This window comes from Manihot esculenta, chromosome 17 (assembly GCF_001659605.2).
Source record: "Manihot esculenta cultivar AM560-2 chromosome 17, M.esculenta_v8, whole genome shotgun sequence".
Lineage (NCBI taxonomy): Eukaryota > Viridiplantae > Streptophyta > Magnoliopsida > Malpighiales > Euphorbiaceae > Manihot > Manihot esculenta.
Window position 1 is genome coordinate 27,374,165 of NC_035177.2, and position 11,982 is coordinate 27,386,146.

Here is an 11,982-nt window from a genome sequence, read left to right on the forward strand (position 1 = left end):
AAGTAAAAAACGAATAATAGGGCCAACTAAAAAGATAATGAAAAAATATTATAATTTTTAAAATAACACAAAATATTATAATTATAAATTTTCATTATTAATTTTCTTATAATGATTCATTAATAAAATTCAATTACAATAATCTTTAAGCGAATTAAATTAAATATAATAAAAAATTTTAACGTATTAATATTGAAATCTTCCAAAAATTAAGATATTTCGAATTTAAAATTCAATTAATATCAGTACGTATTAAAATAAATAAATAAAATATGCTTACTTTAATATCATATCTTACGAGAAAAAAAAATAAGAAATGAACTAAACATACCTTTGATTGGAATTGGGGACCATTCTCAAGGGTTAAAACAAAAAAAACGAGCTGCCGTCAAATAAACGACATATCGTTGGCCAAATAACAATTTCGTCGAGTCGAATGACAAGTCGTAGTCTCTAATGCATGCCATTTGATTGGGCACCCGCCTTGCTAAAGACGGAAGGTAGACGAAAATATCTGAAAATTACGAAACCCAGATTCCAAAATTCTCGACCAAAGCAATACCTCGCTTCTTCTCCAAATCACAGACCCTAACAAATTCTCATTTTTATTTCAGGACATTTAATTTATACTTCACGGTATTCATCTTCTCTCTCTGTTTTCTCCAGCATTTTTTTTATCTTTAATTTCGCTTTTTCTATTAAGAAAACTGCAAACGGAAAGGAGAGAATTTTATTTCTTGGGAGCTATTTCTTTCGTGACTGATGTGAGTATCGAGCTTAGTTGTTTTGCTCATTTGAATTAAATGCGAAGGTGTTCTTCATTTTGGAATCTGTGGTTCATTTGTGTGTTTATGTAATCTATTAGATTATATGTGGTTTGTGCTTATATATAATTTAGTTTTTGTCTATGGAGACTTTTTCTTCTTTTTGTATGATGAATTTATGGAAATTTGAACGACTGGTGCTTGAAATTTGAACTCTTAATGTTGAAAATTCAGAGATCAAGAGCTGTTTTGGTGTGTATCGTTGCTGAGATTAACTTAAATTTGGGGGCTTGCAATAAGAGAAGCTGAAATCCTGAAGCAAGTTTATATGCTTAGATTACTACTTGGAACCCTCCAAAAAATAATAATAACCTATCATGGATCACATAAGAATTTACACTTTTAAAGTGCGTGGATTTTTTGTGTGATATTTTGTAGGGCTTATTTGGAATGTAGATGTAGTACATTAAGCTTCCGGAGTTTTCTTTACTTCTGTTTGTGCACTAATAGAAATAAGTTTCTGAAACTGTGAAAGTAAGGATTAGTTGAATTTTCTCACTTCTTTCGGAACCTATTGGGTACCCATTCAACTAAGCAAAATCAAACTATTTGGCTTGGTTCATTTATTTTTTTTTTTACTTTTTTTTTTAATTTTTAAAATTTTGACTTTAGGTAAGTAAACCTATGGAAGAAAAAAAAAGAAGGAGAACAATTGACTATTTACTTTTGTTAGAATGCATCTATTCCCTATTTGTTTTGGTGCCAAAAAACACTGAGGGAGGGGGGAAATATAAGACGTTGAATTTATGATTTTTGGTTTCTAAGATGCCTGTTCCTAAGAAACAGACCCTCAAGTTCAGGGCCAGAACTTAAATCAGCCAAAATTTTGGATCTGTTTCACTTGAAAACACAAGATTTTATCACTTCCCTCTTCTCTTGGTTGCTTGGCAATTAGATATAGAAATTGAAACTTAAGCTATCAAGTTTGCCTTTGGCCTGAATGAGCACAGATAGTAACTTTTCTTTTAAAAAATATATATATTTTGCAGCTCATATAGATACAGTGAACTTCTTGCGTGAGCACTGTTGGACATCAAGGATTGGTCTCAAAGGATTTGGATATTTACACGTTATTGCTGAAGTTCAGAATTGATGGATGTGGATGGTGGGAGTACCTCATCGGATTCCGCAAGAGTTCGGTCAATTCCAATACATTCTGGGCAATCTAAAGGTGATTAGCCTACTTGTTTACCCCTAAAAAACATGCATTACTGTGGTGTTGGAGATCACTTCTACCATGGAGGAGTCCCAATTTTAATTATTTAAATAGATAAAGGAACTTAGTAATGAACTCAGCCAAAAACAGTCATAGTTCCATTTTAGTTTTGTGCTTACTTTATCACTAACTTTATCTGCTTTTCTTTTAAAAGAACTGATCATCACTCTCTATTCAGTCCCATTGCTGCCCATGCCTATAGTCTTCCTGGTCATAAATGAATTCTTTGTTCAGTCATTTTCTATTAAAGGTCTCAAAGTTGGACATTTGATAGGCAGACAGTTGCAACATAGAAGTGGTCTTTAAGAATACTTTTCCTTTTCTCCCTCTCAAATTCTCATTTTCTCTTTGAACATTTATTCTGTTTTTTGATGTTGCTTGGCAGATTTTGTTTATCAGTTCAAACAGCAAAGTCTTCCAGCTTGTAAACCTGTCTTAACACCAACATGGGTGAGTGTGAAAACTGCAATATATATCTGAATCTTTCTTTCATATACTATTGTCAGTTGTTTATGTAGGATTGACTTTCCCTTTGCAGGTTATTGCTACATTTTTGTTGCTGGGTTTTGTTTTTATTCCCATTGGGCTTGTCACTCTTCGTACTTCTCGTGGTGTAAATACCTTTTCTAGTTGCATTAGCTTGCTATGAGGCTTTTCATTTCCTCTACTTGCATTGAAACTTAAAAGAATTCCATTATTAAGTGGAGAATTCAATCGTCTTTTAGGTTGTTGAAATCGTGGACCGATATGATGCAGATTGTGTACCTGAGTCATTTAAAGGAAACAAGGTGTCGTACATCAAGGATACATCAGTTCCCAAAAATTGCACTCGCTTCTTGAAGGTTATACTTTTTCTCAGGCATTAACTTGTCTCTGTACAAATTGTCATTATTGTTGAAGCCCAAACATAGTTATCATATGAGATACATGAAGCTTCCCAAGGCATCACACATAATGTTTCATAAGTATCACACTATCTAGGAGTAACATTTGCGGAAATTTCAACCTGACTTATAACTGAATAATAAGCATCACACGAGGCATCCTAAACTTCTTAGGATTTGGACCAAAAAGAAAAGGATTAATGCTATCCTAAACCAATAAGGAATCATATTAACACAAACAATTCTTTTGAAAAAAAAAATCCTAAAGACATGCTGAAAGCATTTCCAGCATGATAAGATATTACATAATTGTTTGCTAAAAAGATAAAATTTGCAATTCCTATTTAAGAATATCAAAACAAGGGTTTGGGGGCCTACTTTTCCCGACTAGTCTTCTCATCATCAGACATTTTCCAAGTAAGTTCTATGCAGCATCAATACCTTTTGGTGATTTGGTTTGTAAATCGCTATGTAGGTGCCGAAGTATATGAAAGCTCCAATCTACATATACTATCAGCTTGATAATTATTATCAAAATCACCGGAGGTCAGAGTTCTTTCCTTTCTACTCCAATTTAGTGGTATGATTGGTTTATTTGCACAAAATTTTCCTTTAGTTTCTTTAGCATTGATTAGCTCCTTCATTTTTGTTGCATGCATTTTAATCTTTTCACTTACTGTTTGTACTAGCCTTTTACCATTAGGTTTTGCAGGAAACTTTTAGTATCATAAACTGATTAAAGGAACCATTGAGACAATCCTGCAGTTTTCATAAAACATTCTACCTTAATCTACCTTTTTTTCCCCTAATGGTGGAACCTGAAATAGAGATGAAACTGAGATGAAAAAGGAGAGGGAAGCAGAGAATTTGAGAGAAAGATATTTGATGATTCTCTTCAAACCAATTGGGGTATATATACTACTTATAAGAATAAATTAATTCCCTAATTATAGTCTAATCATATTCCAATCATATCACACCAATCGTATCCCTAATTATGCACACAATCACTACAAATTTAGGCTATTTACAAAAAGTATTTCAAAACTCCCCCTCAAGCTAGAGCGTACATGTTATATGCTCCAAGCTTGTTACAAATATATTCGATTTGTGAACTCCAAAGAGATTTTATGAAAACATCTGATAGTTGATCATTTGAGTTGACAAAACTAGTAGAAATGCATCTCGACTTAATCTTTTGCCTAATAAAATGACAATCTACCACTATATACTTCGTCCTCTCATAAAAAACTAGATTTGATGCAATATGAAAAGCAATTTGATTATCACATATCAGCTTCATTTGGCCAGTATTGCCATATTTCAATTCCTGAAGGAGTTACTTCAACCAAATGAGTTTGCATGTTGCTAGAGCTATAGCTCGATATTCTGCTTCTGCACTTGATTTTGCAATCACACCTTGTTTTATACTTTTTTCAGAATATAAGATTCCCTCCAATCATAATACAATATAATATTCTGAAGTAGAATTTGCCCAATCTGCATTAGAATAGCCAACAATTTGTCAGTGACCCTTGTCCTCGTAGAGTAGACCTTGTCTTAGAGCTTTTTTGATATATCTAAGAATGCGAATGACTACATCCTTGTGACTACTGTAAGGTAGCGAGTTTGAAGAAATTGACTAACCACACTTACAGCAAAGGAAATATCTGGTAGCGGACAATGAGATAATTGAGTTTACCAACTAATCTTCTGTATCTAGCAGGATCTTTAAGTGGCTCCACTTGCTCAGGAACAAGTTTGACATTTGGATCTATGGGAATGTCTACATGTCTACAGTCTAATATGTCTTTTTCTTCTAATATATCCAAAGCATATTTTCATTGAGAAATCGCAATACCTGTTTTACACTGTACCTCTTCAATCCCCAAGAAATACTTCAATTTTCCCAGGTCTTTAGTTTGGAAATGACTGAACAAATGTTGCTTAAGCGGAGAGATTCCATCATGATCATTTCTTGTAATGACAATATCATCAACATAGACCATCAATCAGATGCATCTATCACCGTTTTGACAAAAAATACGGAATGATCAAAATTGCTTCGAGACATTTCAAACTGTTGAATTTCAATGCTAAATTGCCCAAACCATTCTTTTGGAGACTGTTTTAGTCTATACAAAAAGCATCGAAGACGACATACTAAGTCTGACTCTCCCTGAGCAACAAACTCTAAAGGTTGCTCCATGTAAACTTCTTTGGCGAGCTTAAAAGGCATTTTTAATGTTCAGTTGATGAAGGGTTAAGTAGTTAATTACCTCCAATGAGATAAGAAGGTGAACAGAAGCTATTTTGGCTACTGGAAAGAAAGTATCATTGTAATCAAGCTCAAAAATCTGTGTGTAACCTTTAGCTACAAGACAAGCTTTAAGGCGATCAATTTTACCATCAGGTCCCACCTTAACTGTGTAAACCCATCGACGACCAACAGTAGACTTGCTAGGTGGTAAAGATACCAGTTTTCAAGTTCCATTGTTATGAAGAGCAGTCATTTTCTCAACCATGGTATTACACCAACCAGGATGGTCCGATGCTTCTCTAGCTGTCTTAGGTACAGAGACGGCTGATATAGCAGAAACAAAAGTATAATGAGACAAACGATGGCAATTCATAAAATTATAAATGGGATGAGGATTTCGAGAAGAGTGAATACTTTTTCGAAGAGCAAGAGGAGGGGTGGTTGTTGCTGCTGAAGGCATGACCGAAGTAGATGATGATGGAACGGGAAGTGAGTCATTAGAAATACCTACATCAGGGAGAGGAATGTCATTGTTATTAGCAGATGGGTGATGCCGACGTGTGTAGACCTGAAGAGGTGGCATAAAAGTGGGAGATGGACACACTTGAGGCAAAGGAGAAATAAGAGTCGAAGGTATGGACAAAACTCTAGGAACAAAGGTTTTGTGTGCTGGACTAGAAGAAAAGTAAGGAGGTTTCAAAAAATGTGACATCTATAGACACAAAATATCTGTTAGTAGCAGAGTCATAGCATTTGTAATCTTTTTGAAGCCGTGAATAGCTGAAAAAACACATTTAACTAATTTGGACTGGAGTTTATCTTTGCCAGGAGTATGATCATGAACAAAGTATATACATTCGAAAATATGCAGAGATAACTGGGTGGAATTCTAGTTAGGAAATAGAACAGAATGAGGACTTTGATGCTGCAAAACAGAGAAAGGCATTTGGTTAATCAAGTAATAGGCAGTAAAAACAGCTTCCCCCAAAAATGTAACGGAACATTGTGGTGTAGGAGTAAGGTGCAGGCTGTTTCAAGCAAATACCGATTTTTTCGCTCGGCAATCCCATTTTGTTGTGGGGTATGAGAACAAGAAGTTTGGTGAGTAATATCCTAAGTAGACAAGAAATTAGTGAATGAGGAAGACAAATATTTTATTGCATTGTCACTTCACAATATCTTAATGTGAACAACAAATTAATTATGGATTTTAACATAAAACTTCTGAAAAATAGAGAACAACTCAGAACGATTTTTTATCAGAAAAAGCCAAGTGCAACAAGAATAGTCATCAATAAAGGTAACAAAATATTGAAATCCCTGAGTTGTACTAACCCGACTTAACCCCAAATATCTGAATGAACAATGTCGAATAAAGAAGTGGCTCTATTATTGACTCGCTTGGAAAAAGAAACTGTGTTTGCTTTTCAAGTTGACAAGATTCACATTTTAAAAAAGGCAAGGAAGAGAGACTAGAAACCAATTTTTGTAACTTGTTTAGACTTGAATGTCCCCAACGACCATGAATGAGTTCAGCGAAAGTGGTAGACACAAAAGCAGTTGGAGAGATAGAAGTGGAAAAATAATACAATTTTTGTGATTCATATCATGCTCCAATCATCTTTTCAGTACTCCGGTCCTGCACAACCACAGATTCAGCAGTAAAGATGACTAAATGGTGAATGGTGAAGATTTTTAGTCAATTTACTGACAGAGATTAGACTGTATGGACATTCAGGGGTAACTAAAACATTAGTCAAGGGAATAGAAGGAAGGAGATGTACGTTACCCCTTTAACTTGAGTTTGTGAACCATTAGCTAACATGACTTTAGATGCTGTAGAAGGTGAAGTTTCTTGACTCTGATACTATGAAACAGAGATAAAAAAGGAGAGGGAAGCAGAGAATTTTAGAGAAAGATGCTTGATGATCCCCTCAAGCCAATTTTGGTATATATATTACTTACAAGAATAAATTAATTCTCTAATTATAGTCTAATTATATTTTAATCATATCCCTAATTATGCACACGGTTACTATGAATCTAGGCCATTTACATAATCGCTTTGAAATTTAGTTGCTTTTTTGGCTTGGTATCTATGGAGTTCTTTGTTTTAAATAATCTCAATTGTTGTTTCAGCATCGTGTAACTTTGCCTGAACAGCTCCTCAAAATTTTGCAGGTATGTCAAAAGTAGAAGTGATCAGCAGCTCTTACATGGACTAAAATACAACGACACAAGCTCCTGTAAACCTGAAGAGTCCAACAATGGTCTTCCTATTGTCCCTTGTGGGCTGATTGCATGGAGTTTGTTCAATGACACATACACATTTACTCGTGGGACAGGAAAATTGAGGGTCAACAGGAAGAACATTGCATGGGAAAGTGACCGAAATCACAAATTTGGGAAGCATGTATATCCATTCAATTTCCAGAATGGGAGCTTGATTGGTGGTGGAAAGCTAGATCCTAATACCCCCGTGAGTGTTAATAGTGTGTGGTATTTTGTTAGTTTGCTTTTCACACCTCTTGGAGTATAATAGAAAAAACTAACAGCTTTCGAGCATCAGCCTTACTCTCAGTTATTTCAATTTGTCATCTTCTCTTGTAGCCTTTAGAACAACTATCCTACAGTCATCAGTTGTATTTTCTTCCCTTTTAACTGTCCTTTTATCTATAGAGTATTGGAAAATGAAAATAAACAATTAGTTTGCATCATCAAAACATTATAATGTTTGAATCTGGTCGCAGATCATATTGTTGCATTGTGATGCCAAAAGGTAATGGAACGTGCCAGACCAGTTATAACACTGAATATAATTGTTAAGTGGTGATAGTGAAGGAAATGGTTACCAAACCCATTACTTGATGGAACTGCTCTTTTTCCCCCTCTTTTAGGGATTGAACACCTATCATACATATCTGCATGTTTACTTAAACTGAATATGAAAATCTAGGAGGACTCCATTTACTCTTGCTTGGGCGCAACATTAGTTTGCATGCCGTGCAGTTTATTGTGTTGTATTTACATGATATGCTGAAAACAATTTTTTGGTTTTTATGGTTCAACTTCTCAGGTTCATCTTGATCAAGTCTCCTCAACTAATTGTTTGATATAATTCTTTGAACATTTTCTTTTTCTAACACTTGGGCTGTTGTCTTCTTTTCTTGTTCTTGTTGGCTTTCTGGCGGGGTGCATTGTGTTAATAGCTAGCTGAACAAGAGGATCTTATTGTATGGATGCGTACTTCTGCCCTTCCTAGCTTCCGAAAGATGTATGGTAGAATTGAAGAAGATTTGGAAGCAGACAATGTCATAGTTGTTGAGGTGATGAATAATTACAATACATACAGTTTTGGAGGGAAAAAGAAGCTTGTTATTTCCACATCAAGCTGGTTAGGAGGAAGGAATGACTTCCTCGGTGTTGCCTACATCTTTGTTGGTTCTTCTGCCATAATACTCTCACTTGTTTTCTTATTGCTTCATTTGAAAAACCCAAGGTAATAGTAATTGCTTCCCATCATAATTACCCCAAATCACTGCATATGCATTTGCTGTACATCTGAAATTAAACCATGGCATTTTGAATTTTATGACTATCATGTAATATATGTGAATCTACTTTCCTCTAGCCTCATTTTTGCACATGCCATTCAGAAATTTGATCTCCCTATGTATACTCTTCTAATAAAAATTAGTTTCTTGGATTTCATTCCTAATACCCGTTTTTGTTCTTTTTTTGGTTAGGTGGTAGTGTTTGTGTTCTTTTATTTGGTCTTGTATTCACCACCTCACCATGAATAATTCTGGAAATTTTCCATTCTCTTCCCAGCTTCCTCTCCTGGATCCAAACAGCAATAATAACAACCTAAGTCTTAATCCCAAACTAGTCGGATGAACCATATGGATATTAGTAGCACTCAATTTTTTTGTTTCTGAAAAAAGAAAAGAAAAAAAAAATGTAGCATGCTTTGGTCATCCCAAATCTACAATTATCAGATGTTTGCTAATAGTTCTCTTACACCTGAACTGTTTTATTATTATTGTTATTATTATTTTTTTCTTCTTTGAATATTCCAACACCTTTCCATCTCTGGAACATGTGGTTTCTTAATGGGTTTGGCCCTCTCTACCACATAATTTACAATTTAAATCCTATTATTTATGTTTATGTTTTAAATAAGCCTACATAACTAAATATTGCCTTGCTTCATTTTGCCTCAAATATATGTCTGGTGTGATTGTTTCTCTTCCATGTCGGCCTATAATATAATGTATTTGAAACTGTTAGTTTTCTGGAGTTCCATACTTTCAAACTTCCATATGCATTGTTCTAATATATTTGATCAATCGCCAAATACTGATTTCATTGATCTCCAGTAGAATTATTATCATCTGCTTCTTGTTTCCTTTTTTTTTCCTGCTGAAGTTTTATCTTGGTCTGTATGTGCTGCACCTTTATTTGCAGGCCGTTTGGAGACACAACTTACTTATCCTGGAATAGAAAAGGAATTTCTAGTTGAGAAGATGACATTCAAATTCAAGTTATTTAATGATGGTTGCTATCTCATAGATTCGTGTAAATTTTGAAATTGTGGAGTGATATCAAAATACCTCAGGCCAAAGGTGTACTCGTGTTCTTATTTGATTCAAAAGAATTAAAATCTCCTGTTGATTACTCTGTAATCTGTATACATACATACTCTTCATAGGAAGCTGATCTCATATGATCATCCCCATTACACCACATGAATGTTGTATTGTTATTTTTGTTTTATGAATATATTAAATGGGAATGAATAGCTTACTCCACTAGAGTAAATTTTTGAAAAAGATCAGCTTCAAATCCATTCATATGAGTAAATCGTACCGACTCGAAATAGATTAGAAACTCTTTAATCATTAGGATTTATTTGGAATAGGTTTAATATTTTTGAAAACTCATATTTATTTATTTCGATTCTATTTAATGTACATGGTTTAAGTTTAAAACAGTTCAAAGTTTATAAATTAATATTTACGATGAATTTAAGATTTAGATTTTATATGTTAAGTATTTATTATCTAAACTCATTTAAGATAAATAACTGATTAATTGGAAAAAAAGATTTTTATGTTAATATTTATGAATTTTGATATTTTAAAAAAAATTAATATATTTTATTGATGTATTCAAATTTTTAAAATATAGATTATTAATGAGAAATAAATTGTGGTTCACTAATTAAATCATTTATAAAATTTTGATATTATTATAAGATGAATTCCAATAATGTATCATTAACTTCCATTCTAATTTGGTAATTAGGAGGGATAAGTTGGGTCAAAATTTGACCCCAAAGTTACGGATAAGCTCGTAGGGACGGGGGTCCTACTCCAAAATGATGGGAAAACAAGAGGTTGACTGGCGACCTAAGCCTGAAGGCACCCTCTTTTTTCTTAGCAATGAGGAGCACCACGTGCCACCTACAATTGGTGTGGAATGCATCACGTGTCTCTCCCAAGGGAGAGGTTGTGGTGGTGGTGGTGTGGGTCTCTGTGTCTTCTCCTGGATGCATGGAAGCCAAGCGGAGAGCCAATTTTGCAGATAGATAGAGAGCATGAAAAATCACACAGTAGCTTCGTATGGCTTATCCACAAGTCTTACCTAATTGCTTCTTCCTTAGGGAATCTCGATTTGAAGTTTTAACCAAATCGTGTGGTGGATTTTTGAAGCTTCGTTAATGATCCGTCCCTTCAATTATTGACACTTCCCATCTGCTAAACATTACCAATAATTTTTTTCATATTTTAGCCTCTATTTATTTCAGGAAATATATTTTTATATTTTTTATATTTAAATATTAAAAAATAATTTTTTAATTAAAAAAAAAGTTATTTTTTCTATTTTGATAATTTTATGTGAATTCATAATATCAAATAAATTCAATTTAAATAAATTTGTACCGTTAAGGAACATTACACCAGAAAAGTGCATGAATGCTTTGTTTTTAAAATAGTTTCGGAAGAAGCGGTCGACCATGCAAAGCCTAACTTTGTAACATCCTAAAGAGAGACAGATTCAAATCTTCCATGTTGTCTTCTTAATTTAGCAAAGAAAAAATTTGCTTCCTCCTTTATAAGCAAAGGGCTCATGGTAGGCTTGGACACCCAAAAGCAGTACCACATATAGCAGTCCTTCTCTCTCAAAAAGTCTATTAGCAAAAACCTCCAATACCCTTCACCCAATAATCTCAAATTATTTTTGCAAGCAAATGGTGAAGGGCATGAGGTACGTGCATAGCTTTGGTGAAGTAGCACCAACTCTTCTGATTTCTCACAGGAAATCTTCCAGTTATCCAAAGCTAGAAACCATCTTTGAAGAAGTTTGTCTTAATAACGATAATAAATATAATTCTCACAAAAATCTTGAAGCTGTTGTGGTTCCCAAGAGGGTTGTGGTTCTTCTCCCTGTTATCTTGGCTCTTGCATTCTATTTTTTGGTTAATAAATACGTCGATGCTACTTCATGAATCTATATATATATATGTATATCACAAGTTTCTGATTTTTGGTATAATAAGAAGATCGCAATGCATGGAGGAAGATGGCAACAGCAGCAGCAGCAACCTTCATGTGTTGTTCTTCACATGCAATTTTTGAGATGGGTGATTGGCTAAATTTTCAACAGATCATTTTGTTTTTCTTTTTCATCATTTCTTTTGTACATAATGATCTGTTTCTGCATGCTTTTTTGTAGATTATATAGTTAATTTATTCTTAACTTATTAATATTTAATAATCTTTATTCTCTTTCTCT

At 33.9% G+C, this 11,982-nt stretch overlaps 1 protein-coding gene across 5 annotated transcripts; it reads left to right on the forward strand.

Annotated features, from left to right (window-relative positions):
* The first annotated feature begins 458 nt into the window (after positions 1–458).
* On the forward strand, positions 459–9,996 carry LOC110605372 (putative ALA-interacting subunit 2). Of its 5 annotated transcripts, none has more exons than XM_021743896.2 (9): positions 464–636; positions 1,814–1,995; positions 2,426–2,490; positions 2,579–2,653; positions 2,766–2,882; positions 3,400–3,470; positions 7,366–7,663; positions 8,394–8,683; positions 9,652–9,996. In XM_021743896.2, exons 2-9 carry the CDS (start codon positions 1,917–1,919, stop codon positions 9,704–9,706), a joined length of 1,050 nt encoding a protein of 349 aa, XP_021599588.1. In that variant the 5' UTR covers positions 464–636; positions 1,814–1,916; the 3' UTR covers positions 9,707–9,996. The 5 variants fall into 5 exon arrangements, with proteins under 5 accessions (XP_043808572.1, XP_021599591.1, XP_021599588.1 ...); XM_021743898.2 differs by having other exon boundaries at positions 629–764; XM_043952637.1 differs by lacking the exon at positions 9,652–9,996 and having other exon boundaries at positions 459–636; positions 8,261–8,399.
* Positions 9,997–11,982: the final 1,986 nt, after the last annotated feature.